The 23918-nt window shown below is 28.5% G+C and overlaps 2 protein-coding genes across 11 annotated transcripts in view; one reads left to right on the top strand and one right to left on the bottom strand.

Moving 5' to 3' along the window:
* LOC142326454 (uncharacterized) overlaps positions 1-23918 on the bottom strand; it is a 161834-nt gene that overhangs the window by 17726 nt on the left and 120190 nt on the right. For 5 of the 9 annotated variants that reach the window (XM_075368984.1, XM_075368985.1, XM_075368986.1 and 2 more), the window contains one exon: positions 15631-22307. The exons of 1 other annotated variant lie outside the window; for it this stretch is intronic. Coding sequence is in view for 3 of the 8 variants with exons in the window: in XM_075368998.1 (XP_075225113.1) it covers positions 199-291 (93 nt within the window). In the remaining 5 variants the exon portion in view is untranslated. Of the gene's footprint in view, positions 1-198; positions 350-5453; positions 5540-15630; positions 22308-23918 lie in introns of those variants that run through there. 3 more of the 9 variants (XM_075368998.1, XM_075368999.1, XM_075369000.1) reach the window with 1 other exon arrangement.
* The window catches only part of LOC142326452 (methyl farnesoate epoxidase-like), a 42308-nt gene continuing 27522 nt past the window's right edge, over positions 9133-23918 (top strand). For both annotated transcript variants that reach the window (XM_075368981.1, XM_075368979.1), the window contains exons 1-2: positions 9133-9277; positions 14352-14603. In XM_075368981.1, coding sequence (XP_075225096.1) covers positions 9199-9277; positions 14352-14603 — 331 coding nt within the window. In that variant the 5' untranslated portion in view covers positions 9133-9198. The remainder of the gene's footprint in view (positions 9278-14351; positions 14604-23918) is intronic.

Here is a 23918-nt window from a genome sequence, read left to right as displayed (position 1 = left end):
TGAATTCATGAAAAATCATTCTCATGAATTCAGATTGTTGTCACAAAGTTAAACTTGTCAACTAGCTGATACCCAATTAACTATTTTAGGCCAATATTTAAGACCTTAATGTAGATATTAAGTGGCTATTGAACTACAAGATATAATTAGTAATAGTGTGTGATATAATTAGTAATAATGTGTGTGAGTATTACTTACCTTTCTGAAGACATTTTCTAAGCCAGGATTAAATGGAACAATGAAACTAAGCAATGTAATATTATCATGTATTAGTTCATGCGGATTATTCATTATTATATTTATTCCGTTATATATATATAAGTAATTAAGATATTCAACTGATATTGTCCTAAAAAGAAGAAAGTTGTTCACAATAGGAAAAATTAGCTATTACTGATGAAGACTAATCATTTATTTACTACAACAGGTTGACACATAATTATAGTTTCATGATGTTACATGAATTTTACAATGTAATTAATCAAGCTGAACAAATGATAAAATAGCAACATATAACTTATTAGATATATAACCTTATTTAACTGATTTATATATATATATATATATATATATATATATATATATATATGTATACCAACTTAGCAAAAAAATATTACATAACATTACAGTACTGTATGTGTGACTAGCCACATAATGAAAAATTTTTTTAATCTTTTAATATTTATGACTACATATTTTTATATGTTATAATTTTAATGGTTGAATTTAATGTGTGATTTGGAAGAAAAAGTTAACTGATGATGAGGGAAAATATCGAAAGTGCTATTAGTAAAAAATAATAATCCTTATCGAATTCTGTACTCTGGGTGGCAAACGGTTTTTATACTTTTGTCTGTCTATCTGTCCGTCCGTCTGACACAGACAGACGGACAACTAAAATTATACAATAATAGTAAATACAACTAAAATTAATAAAAATAATATCTCACAGTTGTTGTCAAATAAATAAATTTAATCACAAGAAAGGTTTTCTACATTTTAATAAATTACCTTAATATACTCTTCATACAAAGAATATTAGAAGGAAATAAATTACAAAAAAAAGTCGATTGTATTCTTAATTGTTAAAACCCCTAAAACTTAACTTTTTGAACCGTAACAGAGTTCCCACCGAATTCTAAGAATCATTTTTCCTGACCAATTTAGTGAACATTTCCTGACTCTCATAATGTTATGTTACTGCTATTTACTCCACAAAATATATACATATTTTATTTTTTTACAGCCTCCCTTTTAAAAATAGATTTTTTAAAATATACATTTAAAATTAAGCTATTTTTTGTGATAAATTGTTTCAGTAAATTACACTGCGAAGTAAAAAAAAAACAATGACAATATTTAATAAGTTTCTTGCAAAAAAACAAATATCATGGTAACTAAAAGTAACACAGATAAGAAATAAAAGCTAACTAAAGCAAGTTTTAAAAATAATTGGCTTGCACCTAAGATTGTTAAAAATTTTTTCACAAAAACTAGGCTACATTATTTAACAAAGTAAACAAAAAACAATATTTAATAACTTAATTTGCATAAAAATGCGAAGAAACACAGATTTCAATTTAACTGAGAATATATGTACAACCACAACTTAAAGGAAAGCTAAAATCACTGTGACTAAAATTAACAGAAAAGAAAACTGAAACAGAACAAATAAAAATTTTAAAAGCTACACCAAAATCTTCACACGAACTTAAGGATAACTTAATTTGTACAACATAAACTCCCACATAAACTCCGCCTTAGAAACATCATCTTTATAAAAAAATAAGTAATTGTGTTGTCATTTTGCACAAATGAAGTCAAGGATTCAAATGTATGATTTACTACTGAAATGCTATTACTCTGATCAGAAGATCCAGGTAAAGAACACACAGATGTATTACAATCACCGTTCTCACAACTGTTGATCAAAGTTTTAGTCTGTTGATTTAAAGAGATAAAAAACTTTTCAAAAGCTAAGAATTCCTTATATTAATTATTTTATTATGCTGGTTTCTTTTATTGTGTGAAGTTACTGCCTTTTGGACCATACTGCCCAGCCCAAAATGTTTTTTACACATCTAACCAACTTAATTTTGGGTGTAAGTTTATATCTAACCAATAGTCATTAAAAAGTTATTTTAGATGCCATTTAAAGCAATTAATAACCTTAAAAAAATATAAAAAATTCACGGTGGTTGAGAGAAATTCCAAGAAAACTTTTAACAACCTTTAAATTTTCCAATGGTAACGTTATGTTAAAATTTCACCAGTGAAAAAATTAACTGCAATTTGGAAATTTCTGTTTTTATATAAAAGAATAATTGGAGAATGTAAGTAAAAACAGGACATGTCAATGGCTACTTACAGCACATAGTTGCAATGTGCTGGGCGATGGGGTTGCCACTTCCTGATGCCAGGAAAGTATAACAAATACATTTTGGCATTACTTAAAAAATACTTTAATAACTAACATAATCTTAATTTGGCAACAAAAATGCAATTCTATGATTTTTCTTGCAATATTTCCTGACTTTTTCCAAAAATTCTTGATTAAATCTATATTTACTGCTTGTGGGAACCATATGTAATTTATAGTATAATAATTGTTATTTATAGTATTTAATATATATAATGTAAATAGTTATTTATTTCATTTTTGTAATTACTTATTTCTATTAATTATGAATTTATAACCGATTAATTAGTAACTGTTTTTAGTTGTACTAATTACTTTTTTACTAACACATGAGCACTTTATTTATCATAATATATGACAATTGTTTCCAAAAATTTTTTGATTCTCAGTGCCCTTATCGATTCCAGATTTTTTGATGGTACCCTTGTCAAATTTTAAAATAACCAATCTTTTGGAAGGGTTAGGTAAATATAAATATAACAACCTTTAAATTGTAGTAATTTAACAAATTCAACTAATATAATAATTAGTTTGATGGATGAGCTTGTTGGTTGCTGCATTTTGTCAAATTGTGGAATTAAACAAGCCACTTCCTTCTACACAATGACTTGCTCGTAATACTTGGATTTTATCAAGGCAACGGTTGAAAATCCAGCTTTTCACAAATAAGAAGTCACAAATGGAATTCAAATTTTCTGGGCTATACAACTTTACAAGTGGGTATTCATCTTTTACTGACATTCAAAATGCAATTAATTTCACACTGCCAAATATTGTTTTCAACATATTATGACAAGACAACTCGATCAGATTCTCTTCTTCTGCACGAGTAAATTTAAACGGATCTGGAATTCACGCAAATTCATCAACATAATCATTCTGAAAATATTTCTCAAAGCGTTGATAAGCTGTGATAAGTGTTTTCAAAAATGGATATCATATAAGACAAATCGACTTCATTGGAGGTCAACAAGTTGTAACAGGGAGAAACATTAATTGTCTTCATCTTCATTAATTTTACTTTTCCGCGCTTTAGTTTTTTTATAAAACCATACAGAATGACCACCATCAGCACAGACACCAACATACATAGTCTACTCCACCATTCCAAACTGTTTTCGAATATGAAATTATCAAGAATCTTCTCAAACAAGCCTTGACTCTGCACAAGCAGTGATACTTTAACAGAAGAGAAGGTCTTCTAGAATGTTACTACCATCTATAAACCGCATATACCAAATCAAGTGAAACCATTATTATAATTTTCATCTGTGGCCTAATGCAGATTTAATAGAAAAATACCTTCCCTTTTAATTTTTCAATTAATCAATTATCGAGATCCTCCACTATGAGCTGATTCTGTATCTGATGATTTTTACTTTTGAAAGTAACTTCCCAACAGACTTGCTGATCATAATCTTCACAGACTAGTAGAATGAATTCTGCGATTCTATGTGCTACCTAGTAAGGTGCTAGCAAAGTACCTTACTCCTACCTTCCTGCAAAGTAGTCATGAGATTTACTATGTTGGGATAAGTGGCTTCTAAAAGGTGTTTCAACTTACTTGGTAGCATGCAATCTAGTTACAAAATACTATCTCCAAAAACTAATTCAAGGTTAAAACTGTGCAAAACTAATATATATTTATTTATATATAAACATAAAATATCAGAAAATTCAACACTAATGTCATGTCATCTAGAAACCATTTACAAAGGCTTCTGTAAACAGTAACTAAGTAGTTTGCACCAACTCCACTAGATGCTGCATCCTGTGACACTGAATTGAAAATAAAATTACAAATTTTGTAATATTCCACGGCACCCCTATGATAAAAGTTGCAGCTTCCTAGAGCCACAACTTAAAATTAAAAAAAAAATTATTAATAAAGTTACTGCTATTTCTTCTCTTAACATTTTTTTAATGATATGGTCATTCAAATATTTTCAAACTAATACAAAAATGGTAGCAGTTTCAAAGTAGCATAAAAAATAATAAAAATAAACAATTTCTGAAGAGACAAACAATAATAGGGAAATGCAAGAAAAAATAATAGAGCAGTAGGCATTTCAATAATACATTACATTAATATATATGACAAACAAAAATAAACAATTACAGATTAAACCTTATACATAATTTCATTTAGTATTGAAGGAAAGGTAAATAAACTCTGACAAAGTTGCATATAACTAATATTGAAAGTTTTTTAGTGTATTTTCTTGCTAGTTATACAAGTATTTTATATTATCTTTACTACTATATATTCTAAACCGTACATTGTTTTGTATACTATAATGGATCAAAAGTTGAGACTTTAGTCATGTGTTACAAACTGGCAACATTTGCATATTTTACGTTATTATAACTACATTAACATAAAATGTGCAAAGTCTTGAGAAATTTTTTAAGTAAGAGGAAGCAATTCTTGGGATTAAAAGTTGCTGTTTATGTATGTTTGTACAATAACTTCCCAAATATTTATAAAATTTGTCAGGCTCTATTCCTTCCCAGAAGAAATACTTCATGTACAAATCTTGCCATGTTCATTTGCATGGCTAGATTGTACCAAATGTTGGTCCTGTTAAATGAATGTAAGAAGTATATTTTAACATTAATTGATATTTATTTCCACAACACATAAATAAGTAGAATGTTTAGAAGACCTGTGCCTATGATCTTTATGAATTAATTTAATACATACATTTGAATTATAAAATAGATTGACTATATATAACTATTACATCATACCTGAATAGAAAAATAAGATAAATAACCGTTTATGTTTAGGATCTTACATTTTGAATGAATGCGCTCCAAATCTGAACTGAACAATACATGTCAGAATAATCTATATTGTGAGAAAGAAGAAAATTATAGGTTCATAGTATTCTTACAAGAATAAAGAAGAGATAAATTTGATTTCATGTTTTAACACATCCCTAAAAATGAAAGTTTTGTAGAAAAATTAATAACTATTTGCTAAATTTTCATCCTTAATTCTTAAGTAAAGGTAAAATTCCTTCTCACTTACTTCTATCCCTTTATTTGTAGAATATATTGCTTTTAATTGCACAACAGCACTACTACAAATAGAAGAGAGAAATTTACATTTCTGTGAGCCCTGGAAAAGATAAAAATTGATGCTGTGTGAATACTATATATTACTGATTCATAAAACATCTAATAATGTAATGCAGAAAATTGTTATTCCAATTTACAACATGTAAGAGTAATTGTATAAAAAATCAAATTAAAAAATACAACACTGGACGACAAAATATTGATTGCTAATAACTGATTAAAGAACACAATTCAATCAATATTTAAAAAATTACAATTTTATTAAGCTTAGAAAAAAATTTTTTTTTTTTTTCCTTAGATGTAATAGGTCTATTAATGTTTGTAACTCAACTACCTACAAAAAGCTGAATTTATACGTTACTCCTGATCAATACATAAATAGCAATTTGCTTTAAAAATCACAAAATTCATATAAATTTACCTTAAGACTACTAAGACACAAATTATTTCTACTAATTTCTTTTATTTGCACAAACACATTCATTACAAAAATCGCAACTAAATATGTAAAATTATTATTTAACCAAATTATACATGCACTAACAGAAAGTTTAATAATTTGATGAATAAACAGAATAATACAATATCAAATATAATTAATCATAAACACAAGTTTGGAGCAGATAAGGTCAATACCAAAGATATTTGAATTTAACGATAACAAAATTAACATTATTAAACATGCATATAAATTTAATATACCAACATTAAATATGAATAAAATTATCAAAAATACCATTATAAAAAATTGTTGGCAAGCTGAACTTTCATTTATATTTTATTTATAAAATACTAACGGTGCCACGTTATGAAAATTTAACCTAAATTATTATAATTATAGGGCACAGTTCGTTTTCATCGTAATTAATTTTTTTGTGTATACATTTTAAATCATAAAAAATTGCTTTAATAAATGGATGGAGGTATTAACTTAAAACTAGAATACTAAGAATTTAAAAGTATCGATGAGCTACTTAAACTTACGACCGATTTCTCATAACTGATCATTAATTGTTAGCATTTGACTACTTTATGAAAAATTCAAATAATCCAAAGACTGCTAAACACAAATCACACAGATCTTAACCAACAAACATTACTTGCACACTATTTCCTGCTAAAACAACTTGGTTTATAAAATTAATTTAAACGTAAAATTGCGATATGACATTTGGAACAAAGTTTGAAGTTAGATATCAGAAAATTGAAGTATTAAGTAAAACAACTCATGAAATCATAAAATCCTTAGTAAAGATGATCAACAGTAATATTTTTATTGCGTAATAATTCATCTTACAACCTGTTGTGAAGCATTATAACTTACGAAACAAAATGTCTTGCACTCAGAAATATATATACAAGTTTTTTTCATAAATACTGCCAGTGTTAGAGAACAACAGAACAGCAGTGACGTATGCGGGCTGATTATCCAAGCTCGCTCTTTCTGTATTGGGGGTTACTGTACGTTACGAAATTATTAAATATTAATGCAGTATTGCACATTGTTGATCAACTGTTATTATACTGCCAACTTTGAAATAATAATATTTCAAATAATTTGTTGTACTTCTGTCATTAATAAAAAAAAAAACAACAAAAAACTATTAAATAAGTACTTTACTCACAAACATAGTAAGTAATGTATTGTTTTTAAAAATAATTCTAATTTTTTTTACAAGTTTTGTTTAAAAGTTAATGTGTTTTATTACCCACTTAACAAAGTTATTGTACATCAAACATAAAAAACAGGGGGGTTTTAACCCAGTTTATTGGTTTTCATCCCAGATTTCTCATAACGTACTGCAGATACGGTTCTGGGATCCATTCTATTCTATATTTCAGTTCAAAAATCACCAGAAATCACTAATTCTGCCATTTAATTAACGTTCTAAAAATTTCAGAACGACCTCATTTACCGAGAAATCCGAGCGATATATTTCACTAGCAGTAACTCGCTAACGAAGCATTTTAGGACATATGTTTATATATGAATTTTTTTTCATTATTTTTACGAGTAGAATAGGTTACGAAAGTCCCAGGAGAACATAATCCAACAATATTTGTAGTGCTTGTGTGAAACATAACTTAGTTAAAATCATCCTGCTCAGGTAGTTACATGTCTAACCCACCGGGTTGGTCTAGTGGTGAACGCGTCTAACCATATCAGCTGATTTGGAAGTCGAGTGTTCCAGCGTTCAAGTCCTAGTAAAGTCAGTTATTTTTACACGGATTTGAATACTAGATTGTGGATACCAGTGTTCTTTGGTGGTTGGGTTTAATTAACCACACATCTCAGGTTGGTCAAACTGAGATGGTACAAGACTACACTTCATTTGAACTCGCATATCATACTCTCATACTCACATCCTCTAAAGCATTATCTGAAAGGTAATTACTGGAGGTTAAACAGGAAAAAGAAAGAAGGCGGTTTCATGTTTAAACCTAAATCAGCTGATTTCGAAGTCGAGAGTTCCAACGTTCAAATCATAGAAACACGTTACTTCTATACGGATTTGAATACTACGTCGTGGATATCGGTGTTCTTTGGTGGTTGATTTCAATTATCCACAGATCTCAGAAATGGTCACTGTACAAGACTACAATTCACCTACACTCATACATATCATCGTCTGAAGTATAATACCTGACTGATTCCCTGAGGCTAAAAAAACCTTTTCTTAAATTTTACCTTTTATTACCTTTTTTCGCTGACAGGGAAAAAAGGTAATTTCATATTTGTCTGAATTTAGAAGGAATTTATCAGTGGTACTTACCACTGATAAATTGTCAACACTTGTTGACAGTTTGTTTGGTGTTTAATTTTTAATATTAATTGAAATGGTTAATGAAACTGCAGTACAGTTGGTGATGCCTGACCTGTTTTTATAATAATTTTCTAATTCCTAAGCAGAAATAACAGTGTTTTAATACAGAACTTTTATTTCAAAATTAGAAATTTTTTAAATAAAATAAATTTTATTGCATTCTTTATTATTAATGAAGCAATAAAAATGATTCAGCAATAACAAAATTCAACAATTTTTGCTACATTCAACAGTTCTTAATATAATATAATCTTAATTCTTCCAAACAAATTATCAAAACTGCCGTTTGGTCATCATAAATAATGGTTGAACCTACATGAAAAATGTCATATTTCAGTTTCAATTATTGTTAATTTTATTTCACCAGTATTGTAGAAAATCATTTAAGTTAATATTCAAAATGTTGAATGCTGCCTTATTTAAAGATATACTTTAAAGAGTAATGTGTTTGTATTTAAAATTCTGAATATATATATATATAATTACTATAATATATAATATAATATATAATATATATAATTACTATTTTTAACCTATTCACATATATTTTTATTATTCCTACCTGTGATATTTTATTCATAGTTTTGTCTTTTCTTTTTTTTTTAAGTGTCCCTTTCAAATATTAACATTTGAAAAAGATGGTGAAATCGTTCCTCTAAAATAAGAACAATTAAAATACAAGGGTGTGACCTCTAGCTATTCAAATTTGAAACCATTTATGCTACTATTAATAATCTTCTTACTTATCTATGTATACACATTGTATATAAGATATGCTTTTTAACTATTTAACAATTAGTTTATATTTAGCTGTTGTGACCGGTAATTTATTTTCTTTGCTCATAATCTAAAATTTGTTTTTCAGTCAACATGATATTTTATATAGTTCTTGTTATATTTATTTTATTGATATACATTGATACCAGGAAACCTGCTTATTATCCCCCAGGTAAATTTATTATTGTTGTTATGAAAATTTAATAAATGTATATAACACAACATGCATATAGATTTTAATTTTTTGTCAACATGAGTTAATTTTCTGATTTAACATTGGTTTAAGCTGTTAATAATTATTAAAATAGTATAACCAAATACATGTTAAAAACTGTAAACCTAATATCACAGGTTCGTAGAAAAGTTGCATAAAAATAATGTGATAAAAAAGGCTAAAATGTTTGACATGCTCTTTTGTATATGTATGTCCCTAGATTTAGAATTAAAAAATTCCATGCATGATTGATAGTTTTATTTGTAATAGTCTTTGTGTAGATTCTTCCTTTAATAGTTGGAAATAATTGATCAATAGTCTTGTTTTCAGTTGAAACTAAAAAATAAAGCCTTTTTGTTCCTGAAACCTGTTTTTTTCCACTTCCTGATTCTGTATCTATGATGCTGGGATCATTCTGTCCCATATAGGAATCGTGAATGCTAGAGATTTTCAGAATAGGCTTCCTTTTACAATTATTCTGTATAATGCTGGCAGATACATTTAATGTATATAGTTAGTGTTAATTAAAAAAAAAGGATTTGATGAGTTGGAATATTTAGAGTGTCTGAAGCATAATTAATGAATTAATAATACATTACTTTATTACCATTAGTCAAATGAAACAGGATACAAGTTGTTATAATTAAAAATAGTTTTATTTAGTGGCGAAATTAATTAAAAATAGTATTTTTTATCTATCATGCCAAATTTTACTGGATTTTATGTGATTAAGTAACAATCCTTCTTGTAGCCTAATGCCACTTCTGACATCAGTCTAATAAAGGGAATATGATATAGAAGTTTAAAGCATTTAAAAAATCAAGTGATAGGGTTCTTAACTGAATCTTCTAAAATTATAATTTTTACATTGAATTATTACATTGAACTAGAATTCTAATGTTTTGTACACTGAAAAACAAGATTAGGATGTTTACAGGCATATGTATGTAGAAGAGGGTTAGATGCAATACAGTATGAAGACAATTTAAATTTCAAAAACCGCTTGAAAGGCATCCTTAAGACAAAGCTGTCTACATAGCTTTTGAAAATATTGAGATATCAATTAATGTAGAGTGGAAAAACTTTTCAAAATTTTATGAAAAATTAGTCTGAAATATAGGGAAAGAGGACTATGTAGTTGGTTGAAGAACTACAAGGGTAAGTCAATTATTATCTGCAATGTAGTTATAAATCTTATTGACAAATAGGAAACTTACATGTATATCATCTTTCAACATATTCCCCTTGCAATTCAATACATTTGGTCCATTGTTGCACAAGCTTCCTGATGCCCTTATAAAAGAAGGTTTTCGGTCGAGCTGCGAGCCAGGAATGCACCGCCTCTTTCACTGTTTTGTCCGAGGTAAATAGACGCCCCTTAATGCCTCTTTGAGTGGACCAAACAAGTGGTAGTCAGAAGGGGCAAGATCAGGACTATACGGAGGATGGGCCAGTACTTCAAAGTTGAGTTTCTGAAGCGTTTCAGCAGTGCGGGCAGCACTATGTGGACGGGTATTGTCGTGCAACAACACAACACTTTTCGACATCAGTCCTCGGCGTTTGCAGGCTTCAGCTTGGCAGTAAGCATCTTACTGTAACGCGCACTGTTTATTGTTTTGCCCCTTTCCTCATAATGTTCCAGTACTGGGCCTTGTGAGTCCCAAAAAACCATAAGCATCAGTTTTCCTGCGGACAGTTGGGTCTTCAACTTTTTTTTGCAGGGCAAATTTGGATGTTTTCATTCCATACTCTGCCTGCCGTCTACTCTCCGACTCATAATGCTGGATCCGTATTTCGTCGCCGGAGATGATTCTGTCTAAGATGTCCCGTTCATTACCACAGTGATCCAAATGTTTTTGGCAGATGTCCAAGCGCGTTTGTTTATGCAACTGTGTGAGTTGTTTTGGGACCCATCTAGCACAGACTTTATGAAACCCAAGTCTGTTATGGATGATTTCGTAGGCAGAACAGTGACTAATTTGCAGATGATCTGCCACTTCATCAATAGTTACTCGTCTGTCTAAGAAAACCATGTCACGTGCATGCTCAATGTTTTCCTCATTTGTGGCAGTAAACGGTCGTCCGGCTCCTTCATCGTACGTAACACTTGTACGACTGTTTTTGAATTTTTCAATCCATTCGTAGACACTCTGTTGTGGCAACACACTATTCCCGTACTGTACCGATAGTCTTCGATGAATTTTGGCCCCTGATGCACCTTCCGGCCACAAAAAACTGATCACTGAATCTTCTTTGGTGCAAACTGAAAGTGGAGCAGCCATGGTTAACGGCAGGGCAGTGATAATGGAACTAACCTATGTTGTTATGTCTGTGCATCAAACCTGCACAGACATAACAACAATTAAACCACGCATGCGTCATCTACGCAACATGACAGTACTATCAACATAAACAAAAATATAACTAAATTGTGAATAATAATTGACATCCTCAAATATAGTAATGATATGAGTATAAAATGAAGACAAATTTCGATTTGGAAAAGAGTTAGATGTATATAAATTGCCCCATTTGTTTCTCAACTGTGTGTAAAACCAATATAAGAAATTGAAGGAAACTTAATTTTAAACTAAAATTTGTTGATTGTATTATTTTGGGGGAAAAAAAGTTAAAAAGAATTCCTGAATGAAATGAATTTATTGCTAGGATCAATTTAAAATTAAGTAAGATTAAATCAAAGGTAATAAAATGTGTTAGGAAATATTTTAATAAAGAAGTAAGTGTAAAGAGAATGTATTGTACCAAAAATTATAAAATATTATTATTTTGGTAGTCAAAAGATGGATAAAGTAAGGCAGGCATTGAAATCAGAATAAGACAAGCAAGGAGAGCTTTTCTGCAAACATTTTTTTTAGTAGAGTGATTCAGGGAAAGTTAAATCTTACAAAAAATTATATTATTATTTATAACATTTAAATAGAAAAAGACATGCCATTTATGAATACAAATACAAAATTTATTTATTGAGATCACATCTTGTAGGTGAGCTCCATCTCTGCGTAGACATTCCTCCCTCTCTTAGTGAAATTGCATGGTTCAATGCAACATTTCAACAGGAATTTAACAAATGTTGTTTGGATCTTTGCTTTTAGTTCTTCTGTTGTAGTAGGTTGATTATATCACACACCAGACCATGTAATGTCACCAGTTCTTAAAATTATACAGTTGCCAAAAAAATTGGTGTACAGAAGCCATCGATATTCATGTGCGTGATGTTAATCCATCATGTTGAAACCAAATGATGTCAATATTTATGAAATGTTTTGAGTTTTTGTGCAACAAAATTTTTCAGCATGACAATGTATCAATCTGATGTGACTGTAGTCGTGAAGCCATACTCATTTTCAAAAAAAATAAGGTCCTAGTATTACACCACACGATGAAACTGCACATTAAAGAGTAACCTTGAAAATTGCTGTGTAGGATTATCTTGTGCCCAAAACCTGAAGTATAATTCATTTACAAATCTGTTAAGATGTAAATGGGCTTCATCTGACATCCAAAGTTTAGTAATTGACCTCATTTCTCTTTACAACTATTTGTTCAAATAATTGATACCACATTTTACGATTGTTTGGTTTCTCCTGGCAACTTTGTACAGATGGTAAAATAAGTACTCAACAGTACTTTTCAAACACTTTTAACCATTATGGTAATCTAGCATAGCAGAATTTCTCTGTTGATTTTCTGTGTATTAATTACAACAATTTAAAGTGTCCAGATTTTATATAACTGTAGATTATTAATTGTAAGTTATATTTTCTTAATCTATTATAAATATAAACAAAAAAAATTACTGAATTAACAGAAGAAAATTACTAGAACAGAGGTTTTCAAATTTTTTACAGTTCCATTCAATCTTTAGAATTATAAATGGTTCACTGTCATTAGTCTGGAAAATGATTATACATAGTATTTTTCATCTTATGTAATGCATTGCGTCTCAACAAAAATGAAACGGCCAAATAAGTATGATAAATGTAAAAACATCAGAGTACAAGAGTTACTAGTCAGAATTATTTTCTTTGAGAATAGTATTTATTCATTATACAGCCAATATTTTGGTGAACATAATGAAGCTGTCACTTGTAGTGTTGAATATTACCTGCCGTTTAATAAACTTAGAATGCTGATGTACAACAGTTTATTGGCTCATCAAAAAAGGTAATGGGAAATCACTTCACTTGCCACTTTCTGTAGAAAACCTGTGATGGGTTGCTTATTGTTATTGAAAATGATTACATTCCTTAAATTCAAATATTTCTTATGTCTCATGCTATATTGCCTATAGACATCTTTTTCTTATTTTGCATGAGAAATGAAGTGAATCCCTACAGTTACTTAGAACTTTTACGTATCTTTTAACCCAAAGACAAATAAAAAAGCAATATAGAATTAAAAGTAATTTCATTACTTTTAATAAATAACTTCATTTCTTGGATGTTTATTATTACATTATAAACATCAAAAGTTTATTATCCCATTAAATATGTACATGAATATTTTATAACAAAATTTGAACATTTATCAAATTATAAAAATTTGATAAATTAAAAAATGTGTTATTTTCTAAATGAATTATGAAATTAATAATTAAATGAAGAGTTACAGTAAATATATAAATACATATGACATTATCTTTTAATGTAGGTAATCTGTGAGTTTCTTCATCAATGAGAAATGTATTAAAAAAGGGGGGGGAAACAGTTGAAAGCGTTTAGAACATAGTTAAGATATTCTACCATAAAGAATTCCAACATTATTATAATTTTTTGACATTTCACTTTCTCAGTTTTTAACTTTTATTTAGTTTTTAACCTTTAACCTTTTCATTTATTAAGTTTAAGTACTTTTGATTATTAAAATATTGTACATGAACAAAGAACAAAGAAGAACAGAAAACTGGCTTGTTATACATTTAAAAAAATTGTTATTACTTTATTCAGTATCTACTGAAATTATTACACTTTGCATGGTGTATTTCTATTCTAGAATTGTGTATTTATTTTAGGACCTCAATGGATGCCATTGGTTGGTAATTATTTGCAGTTTCGTCAATTACTAAAACAGTATAAATTGACTCATCGGATCTGGGAAAAATTAGCAAGCAAGTATGGATCATTACTTGGTTTGCGTTTAGGTTCTGATCGTCTAGTTATTGTATCTGGTTATAAAATGATCCGTGAAGTACTTAACAAAGAAGAATTTGAAGGAAGACCAGATGGATTTTTTTTTAGACTTCATGCTTTTGGTCAAAAACTTGGTAATATATCTATCTATATACATTTTTTTGTTACAATTTATAATAACTGTTTTTTTTACAACGATTTTTTTACAAATTTGTTCAATTTCAGCTCATCTACGCTATTTTAACTTCATGCTATAAAATGTCACCGACAAGATTTTATCAGCTTTTAACTATTCTTGCATTATTTTTTTTTATATTAATAATGTTCAGTTCAGTAAGGACTCTCTGAGTCCTTACATAAGGATTGTAACACTTATGTAATGACGCTATTGGTCTTAGCAGTCAGGTGTTTTCAAAAAATATATAAAATTGGCTTCCTCCAATCCTAAACCTGACTGAGTAATGGTTTATAAATTACAATACTGTGGAGAATAGTAATTTCATAAAGTACATTTTTATAATTTCAGATAATTTTTATTATTATCTAATACTATCATCATTCCCTGAGCTACAGAATCAAGATTTGAATTTTTGTCCAGTTTATTCTAAATCTAATTGAAAGCACACTTACTTTTGATTTTAATTGAAATCTAATTAATGAAGTAACTTCTACTCTTGAAGCATTTGGATAAATACATTCTGACCCCGTAGGAGAAGACTGCCTTGTGACGTTCTGGTCACCACACCGCTCCACCCCCTCCACTCTTAGCCTGATGGGCTTTACCAAAGGTCAACTTTTAGACCCTCTAAACCTGATAACACATCACAGTCATCAGTTTGGCTTCTGTCCACTTATGCAAATGCTTCTGCAGATATTTCCATCAGTGTAATTACACAATTTACTATCACCTTTGTATGGCCCCTTTCAACCATGACCACCTATGATAACTTACAACCGTCAACAATCAGATTAACCAATTAACAGAAGTGTGATCCTCATGCCTTCCTCTTACACCAAAGGTTTCACACAAAAACTCTTCCCATATCTGTCGAATCATATGCCGCCTTGGTTCAATACCTCGATTAGGTTTAATTATTCTAAATATTTTATTATTTGGTGGTTCATTCAAATAATAAGTCTTTATTTCCTTTATAATATAGATTATTTTTATTATAATCTTTGGACTTGTAATTCATATATATAACATAATTATATTAATTAATATACATTACATTCGTAACAAACACAAGTTGAGTCTTTGAAGGGTGGAACAACATTGATTAAAAATAAAGCATTAGACAAATTCAATTAATAAGAGCAATAAAAAAGGCGAGAATTTAAAAGTCCTCCTTTAATAAAATTTAAAGTTCCTCCTTTTAATAAAAAAGGAGCAAATGAAACCTGAGTCTTAACATGCCAAAAATCATATCCTGCCAAAAATTACATCATATTAGTAGTTTAACATTATAAATGAAACTTAAATAACACGAATCATATGAATTTCGCAATTATAATAAGTTACATACTTGATACAATCCATAATGTTACAATTCAACAGAATAACAAACAAGTTTAGTTATGAATAAATGAACAATAATATAATTAAATTGTTAATACTTATGTTTAGTTGAAATGTTATTTACATTCATTTGTGATCTATTAATAGTACTCATATAAATGTATAATAAATTAATTAAAAAGCTATAATAGTATTATGAATAATAATAATCAGCATATTGCTTAAATAAATAATAATACAATTGAATATTTTAACCTATAATAGTTTGAAATTACATTCACATTAATCTTAAATAATAAATAAATCTAGAGAACCTTAATCCTCGATCAGTAAACTATTACTGTTGTCTTATTGCACCTAATATATAAATCCAATACATAATCATATAATGTGTAATATAAATGTGAAATCATAATTAAATTAATACAAAATGTAAATTAGGTTATTAAAATATTAATAAATATTTAAGCATGTTAAATTATATTATAAGAATATAACTCAAATGAAATTACAAGAACAATAGTATGAAAATAATTAAATCAATAAAAAATATTACTTAATATTATTATTTAAATCAGTCATTTTAAATTGGTAATAGACATAATTTATGCACAGGTCTTTTTAATCAACATTAACTACAAGTAAATCAACAACCCTTACTAGGCAGAGCCTAGGTAAACCTGGGTGATAATTCCATGTTTCCAATACATGGGTGAAGAATTTTCATTGGTAACTAATACTAAATTCGAACACAAAGATTGCGAGATGGAAAACGCCATTTATTGTGTTGCTGTAAATACTCCTTAGACCATCATCTCCAGATAGATTGTATAGATTTTTGGAATAATTGCCAACAGCCTGAGCAATTAATTTTAATTTATTGGTAATTGGGTTCAGGCAGGGAAGTGAGCGGATATCCTATGAGAAAGTGTCCAGTGGATAGAGATTCTGGGTCTCTATGATCTATTGAAATAACAAAGATAGGATGCAAATATTCCTCAAAATTAAGGATTGTTTGTACAATTACACGATGCATATGAATTTTAACGCTTTTGATTGTGCTTTTCCATAAACCACCAAGATGTGCTGAAGAGGGAGGAATAAATGAGGCTATATGTGTAGTTGTGAATGCTTGAATGTCTGATTTTAGTTTTTCTGAATTTAAAAATTGATACAAATTATAAAGTATATTTTTGGTGCAACAGAAGTTGGAACTTTATCAGAAAAGACTTGAATGGGAATACCCCTAGTGATATAAATCTTTTAAATGTTACAGTAAATGACTGTGTAGTCATATCAGAAACTAATTCTAAATGAATAGCTTTAGTAATGAGACATATGAAAAAAGCTGTATAAGATTTACTAAGGTCTTAAACCTCTGCCTGCCATGACAAATCATAATTGGACTGCTGTAGTCTACTATGCATGTAGAGAGAGAATGATCAGGAAGGAATAACACTGGAAGATGGTAACTGATCAAGCTGTTACCTAGCTTTTTGCATTATATCAAACGCATATCATACATTTACAAATGATAGAAGAAATAATTCTCACCAATAATTCTATTTAAAATCCAATATTTCCGACATAAAGAGTGATGTGTTAATTGAACACTCGATTGCAAAAGAAGCAAACGCTCAGCATTATAATCAGTTTTGTAACATTTGGATGTAAAATAAGAGGATATTTAACATGATGATGTAATACAGAATGTTGAATCTGTCTCCTACAAGAAGTAAGCCTACATTATCCAGAAATGGATCAAGTGATATAAGTTTGCTACGACTAGATATAGTTTGATTGTTTCTAACATTATTTATTTTGTTACTAAAATGCATGTGTTGTGATTGCTGAATAAAACAATTAAAGAGTATGATCTAATTCCTTTGTAGTTAGGGAACTAATGATTTGTTCTATTTTAATTGATTTAGTATTATGAAAAAATCTTTAAAAAAAACTAAATGTGCGAATTAAAGTGTGTAATGAAGAAAATTGTTCTATGTAATCGAATACAAATGTAGTAAATACAAATGAAGTTACTAAATTTTTGCATTTTTCTATTAAACATTGAGAATTCATATTACAGTTTAATAAAGTAATATTATTTTCTGGCCAATGGAAAGAAGATTGTGAAAGACATTGAGGACCATGTCATCAAAGTGACATGTCAAGTAATTTACTTGGTGTACAACCTTCCAATTAGATGGTTGTTCATGAATCCAATGTAGTGCTGTTGTAGAATCTGTGTATATCTCATCAAACTGTATGTTTAAGTCAGTAACTACCTTACATAATAAATGACTAAGTAGTAAACAACCACAAAGTTCATGTCTTGGTAGTGTAATTTGTTTTAAGAGTGCTAATTTTGATTTAGAACAAAGTAAATTGGAAGAAGTTGTGTGGTTGGTGTATACAATTCATATATAAATGCAACAGTCACAGCCTTTTATAGAGGCATTGGAAAATCCATTTATTTGAATAGAATTAATTCTATAATCAATGTTAGGTTTGATGGAACAATCTATTTTAATTGATTCAATCAAATGCAGCTGATTGTATAAATTGAGCCATTCTGTCAGTAACGTGTTTGGTAATATTTCATCCCAATTAATTTTAAGTTGCACAACGATTGCATAAAACATTTATGTGAGAAAGCCCTAAAGGATCAAACATACTTGCTGTAATGGACAAAATATTTTTTTAGTGTTTTTTTTTAGGATGAGTAATTTGGAAAAGTAGCATGTCTGAAGAATTATTCAGTAATAATTTAAAAATATAAATTTTCAATTGAATAACTTCATTTAAGTTATCTGAACCTGTTATGAGATCATCATTAAAATCATTTCAAATGGCCTTAGTGGTTTGTGGAAAATAATTCTCATTTTCATTAACCATTTGAATTAGACATCTAGTGGCTAAATATGATGCACAAGTGGTCCCATACATAATGGTTTGTAATGCAAAGTATTTTATTTCTTAATCTGAATTACTAGGTTTAACTAATACCTATGATACATTGTAGCTATGTCAAACGTAATTATGGATACTCAATCTAAGCAACGTGGAAAATAGGTCTTGTTGGATTACAGGTTCAACCAATAAAGTATCATTAAGGGATAGGCCATTAGTAATTTTAGCTGAACCGTCAAAGACAATTCAAATTTTAGTAGTTGAATACTGGATAGTGAGGTAAATAGCACACATTCGATTTGTTAACAAATCATTGGAATTGAGTAATGACATGTGACCTAATTCTAAATATTCCTGAATGAAAGCAAAGTAGTCCTTTTAAGGTTGGCGGCATTGTTAATTAGTTTTCTATCTTAAGATAAGAATCTATTTTTAGTATTAACAAAAGAATCACCTAGTTGAATGTTACTATCTTTGCACAGTAACAACGTGACAAATTTGCGTTGATTATTTTGGTAGTGTTGGATTGAACATTTTTTTCACATGTAAAGGTTTCATTAACTGAAGAATTTTTCCCAAAATTCTTGAGTATAGTTGAGAGATTTTTATGAGTGTTACGAGCAAGAAATGATGTGACAGTATTGTTGCCTTTACGTTATCAGTAAGATGACCACTACGTATTTGTCCTAATTTAGTTTCCTTAGGATATCTGGAATTTTGAATGAATTTCCAGGCAAGATAAGACTCAAATAGAATTGAGCTCCAGTTAGTATGTCAATGTTATTTTCTATGTTGAACTTGGGATCTGCTAGAAATATATTATGAGGAAGATTAAGATTAGAATTGTCAAATGTGGTTGACGGAAGGCTGTCTGATATATCAGATAAAACAGCACATAGCACTTTGAATGAAAGTTCTTATGTCAAGAGTGATGTAAGTGTAACATTGTGTTTGAATTGAGATAATGAGTTATTTATGCATGAAATGGGGAGATCATTTTTAATAAGTTTTAGGTCCTAATTTTCAGGTAAATTTATATGTGCAAAAATTTGCCTGGCTACCAGAATCTAATAAGATTCTACATGAATGGTGAATCTTTTTTGAATCACCATTGAAAAAAGATTCTTACATTAATTCTTAAGATTCTTTACATTGCTAAATTTTGAATAAAAAGTGACATTATTTCCTTTAAATTGCTTGTTATGATTCAAGATAAAGCATTTGTTAAAAGCTTTGGTTAAATTGTTATAACACTATTTTTGTTTTGTTTTCTGTTTTCACTTGGATGTTTGAAGTGAATGCATTAAAGATTGTGTGGAATTAAGAAATTCGATAGTCTTTAAAAGCTGGAAATATTTGATTTGACAACTTTTCCTTCCATAATTTTGAGGTATTGTAGTCCAATTTAGATGTTAGAAATTGGACAACAATAAATTCATATGTGTTTACATGAAGTTGCATTGCTGCAAGCAAATTCATATACGAGGAAATTTCATTAATAAATTTGGATAAAGTATCTATGGATTCTCTTTTTATAGAATCTGACCCTTAAAATGCACTCAGCATTATGAAATGCAATTGTATATTTGTTGTCAAATCGTGTTTTTAATAATTCTAGAGCATTAACATAATTTTCACTTGTTATTGGCAAATTTTTAATGATAATTAAGACTTCATCCTTCAAAGAGGAATGTAAATAGTGTAATTTCTGAATATTAGATAAATCTCTATTATGTACTAAATCAATAAATATATTAAAATAGTGTTACCACTCTAACACATTACCTCTAAATAAAGGTATATTAATGGGTTGTAATTGTGTTTGTTTAAATGTATTTGAACTAAATTCTTGATTAGATGATTTTTTACTATTGTTTATTAAATGTTGCAATTTGGACTTTACAGTTCAATGGACTTTACATTGTGTACAATGCGAAGCTAAAACCTTATCAACAAATTCCAATTTAATTTCTGATTGAATGATGTCATATTTGCTTTCCAATTCAAGAAGATTCCTTATTTTAATTTGTAAGGTAGGAAATTCTCCTTATGAAGAATCATAATTGTGAGTAAATGTGACAATCCTAGTTATAGCGGCCTTTATTAACCCTTTTTATCTAATTAATTTTTCCCTATCCATATTAATAGTAATAACATAAATTATTAATATTATTAAGTAAATTAAATATGAAATGAATCAAATGATATTACATAAATGATGAGACAATGTAAATTAATGTATTAATAAATTAAAAAAAGATATTATATAAATGATATAGATCAAATTGCTGCGAGCCCTATTAATGTAGTAATTTGTTGAAGATTAAAATTCTTCAAAATTTCAGATTTTATCCATAGTTCTGGAAGACTGAAATGATGATTCTTCAAAGTTACAAATTATATATGTCCTGGAGAACCATAAATGTTGAATAAATGCCACTTTGGTTTAATACCTAAGTTAGGTTTAATTATTCTAAATATTCTATTATTTGCTGGTTCATTCAAATAAATAAAAGTCTTTATTTCATTTATAATATAAATTATTTTTATTATAATCTTTGAACTTTTAATTCATATATATAAAACATTATATTAATTAATTATACATTTGTAACAAACACAAGTTGAGTCTTTGGAGGATGGAACAAAAGTGATTAAAAATATAGAGCATTAGACAAATTCAATTAATAACAATAAAAAAGGTAACAATTTATAAAGAGTAACAAAAAAAGTGAGAATTATAAGTAAGAAAAAGGTAAAAATTTTAATTTTAAAATTTAAAGTTCCTCCTTTTAATAAAAAAGGAGCAAATGAAACTGAGTCTTAACACCAACTTCAATTAGACTACGCACTCAGATCATTAATTGATGAGTGCTTAAACACTAAAAATCCTATCCTCATTCGAACAAAACAAGTTTTGATTGCAACAACAATAATTTTGTCCTGCAATTCAATTACACAGCCCTCCTGATTTACTTAAAAATCAAAAAACAGATTCACAAATTTAATAAGCCTCTAATGAAAACATGGCCTACTTATTTCTACTTTGGTCTACTTTAGGGAACGAGGTCAGTGCCTAGACCCTCCCATATCCTTCACAGGTTTCTTCACATATCTATTCTTATCCTAATAGCGAATATCTCCGCTAACTGGGACTTGATGCCAAAATACCTGTCTTGGCAAAGTAAGCATCCAGACAAGCCCGTAGCCACCCATATATCTATTCTATCCATACATTTTGTAACAGCATCAGACCCCTCAGTCATACTCCACAAGGCTAAGAATCTAAGGAAGCCAGTAACTACGTTCCATTGCCTTTTGGTTTTCTAATTAGATGAATACAACAAAAAATGTGGTAGTCGCTGAAAAAAACCCTTTCCTTTATAAAAAAAAAAACAGTCGCACCTACCTGTAATGTACAAATAAAACAAAAATGTTAATGAAACATTCATGTGAATACATATGAAAACTTTTTATTGTACGAGTATAGTATGTTATTATAGTATATTAAACACCAAAAATACTTATGATGAAGTACAGTCTATAAATAAATGATATATTTTTAATTAATAATAAATAATATATATTTATCTATTTAATAATGCATACTGCTAATCATAAAGTACTAATAGAATTAAAGAAAGAATTGAAAATCATTTGGTACAAAATCTAGACAATGTGGTCACCATAAACAAATGTTTTATTTAAATTCTCTTTGTTTAGACAATCCTGGATCTCTCTAGATGAGTGTTGCTGTACAGTAAGAATAATTTTCAAGCCATAAGTTCTGGATATTTTCATTCAATTGTAAAATTTACTTTTTAATTAAGAATTTACAATATTTCTCAGCCTTAATTGTAGTTCCACAGGTGCATAATGTACCAGTTAAACCCTGTAATACTTTTAAAACATATTTGCCATATCATTTGTTGTCTGTATGAGTCTTGTTTGTTTAGGAACTATTAGATGTGTTCCAAATTATACTGTCATGTTTTGTTCTGCAAGTTGAATTTCACACCTGAATTTTATTTACTAATAACTATCTCTACATTCAAGCATGTTTAATCGATACATTCTGTTCTTTGTTACTAGTAATCATCACTGAGTGAACATTGTATCCATCTCAGGCAATTTTTTCAGTAAAATGATGGTTTGTCAATTTTTTTTTATGCTAAAGCACGTATTATAATCTTAAAGGGTATCTGTAAAAAACATTTCATATATAACAATTTCTTCAATATTGTGAACTTCAGAAATGCCTTCATTTACAACTGTCATTACTAGCTCCTACTTCTTGCATTTTATTTCTTAAGTGATTTAGATTGTATTTATTAATTTAAAATATTATTTTTGTGTTGTAGACTATTTGTGAATTTAAAATTTCACAAGTGTGTCAAAGGGCACAAGTTGTTTAATAATCTGTTCACTTTGTATTTTATACACATCTGGTATTTATATTTAAAAAAAAACTGCTGTATGATGCAATGTAATTTATAAATAAATAATACAATATATTTTAAATGAACTATAAATAATATATTTATCTGTGTAAAATGTACTACTAACCGTAAACTATTAATAAGTTTGAAGGAAGAATTGAAAATCTCTTGGCACAAGATTGTGGACAATGCAGTGGACATAAAAAATATTTTATTTAAATTTCCTTAGTTTAGACAATTCTGTATCTTTCAAGAGAGTGTTTCATAAATGCTGATTGAACAGAAATATTCATTGAGTATTTTATTTAACTAATTGGATCTGTTTGAGCAATAAAATGAGATCTAAGAATATTCTAGATCATAGAATATTGTAAGATCTTGCTAAGACTTAGGGAAAAGAGAATGTAGCTTTTTGTAAAAACGACACAGAAAATAAACAAAATTTTCATGTTATCTCAATGAAACAAGGGAAACATGCATAACCATAAGTAACAATGTGAAAATAATAATAAATAACAAAGGATACAAGTTTGACACACATGCGAAACTTAAAATATATAAATAGACTATAACACATAAAA

Source organism: Lycorma delicatula, chromosome 6 (genome assembly GCF_047948215.1).
Source record: "Lycorma delicatula isolate Av1 chromosome 6, ASM4794821v1, whole genome shotgun sequence".
Classification (NCBI taxonomy): domain Eukaryota; kingdom Metazoa; phylum Arthropoda; class Insecta; order Hemiptera; family Fulgoridae; genus Lycorma; species Lycorma delicatula.
This window is presented reverse-complemented; position numbering and strand designations above follow the sequence as displayed.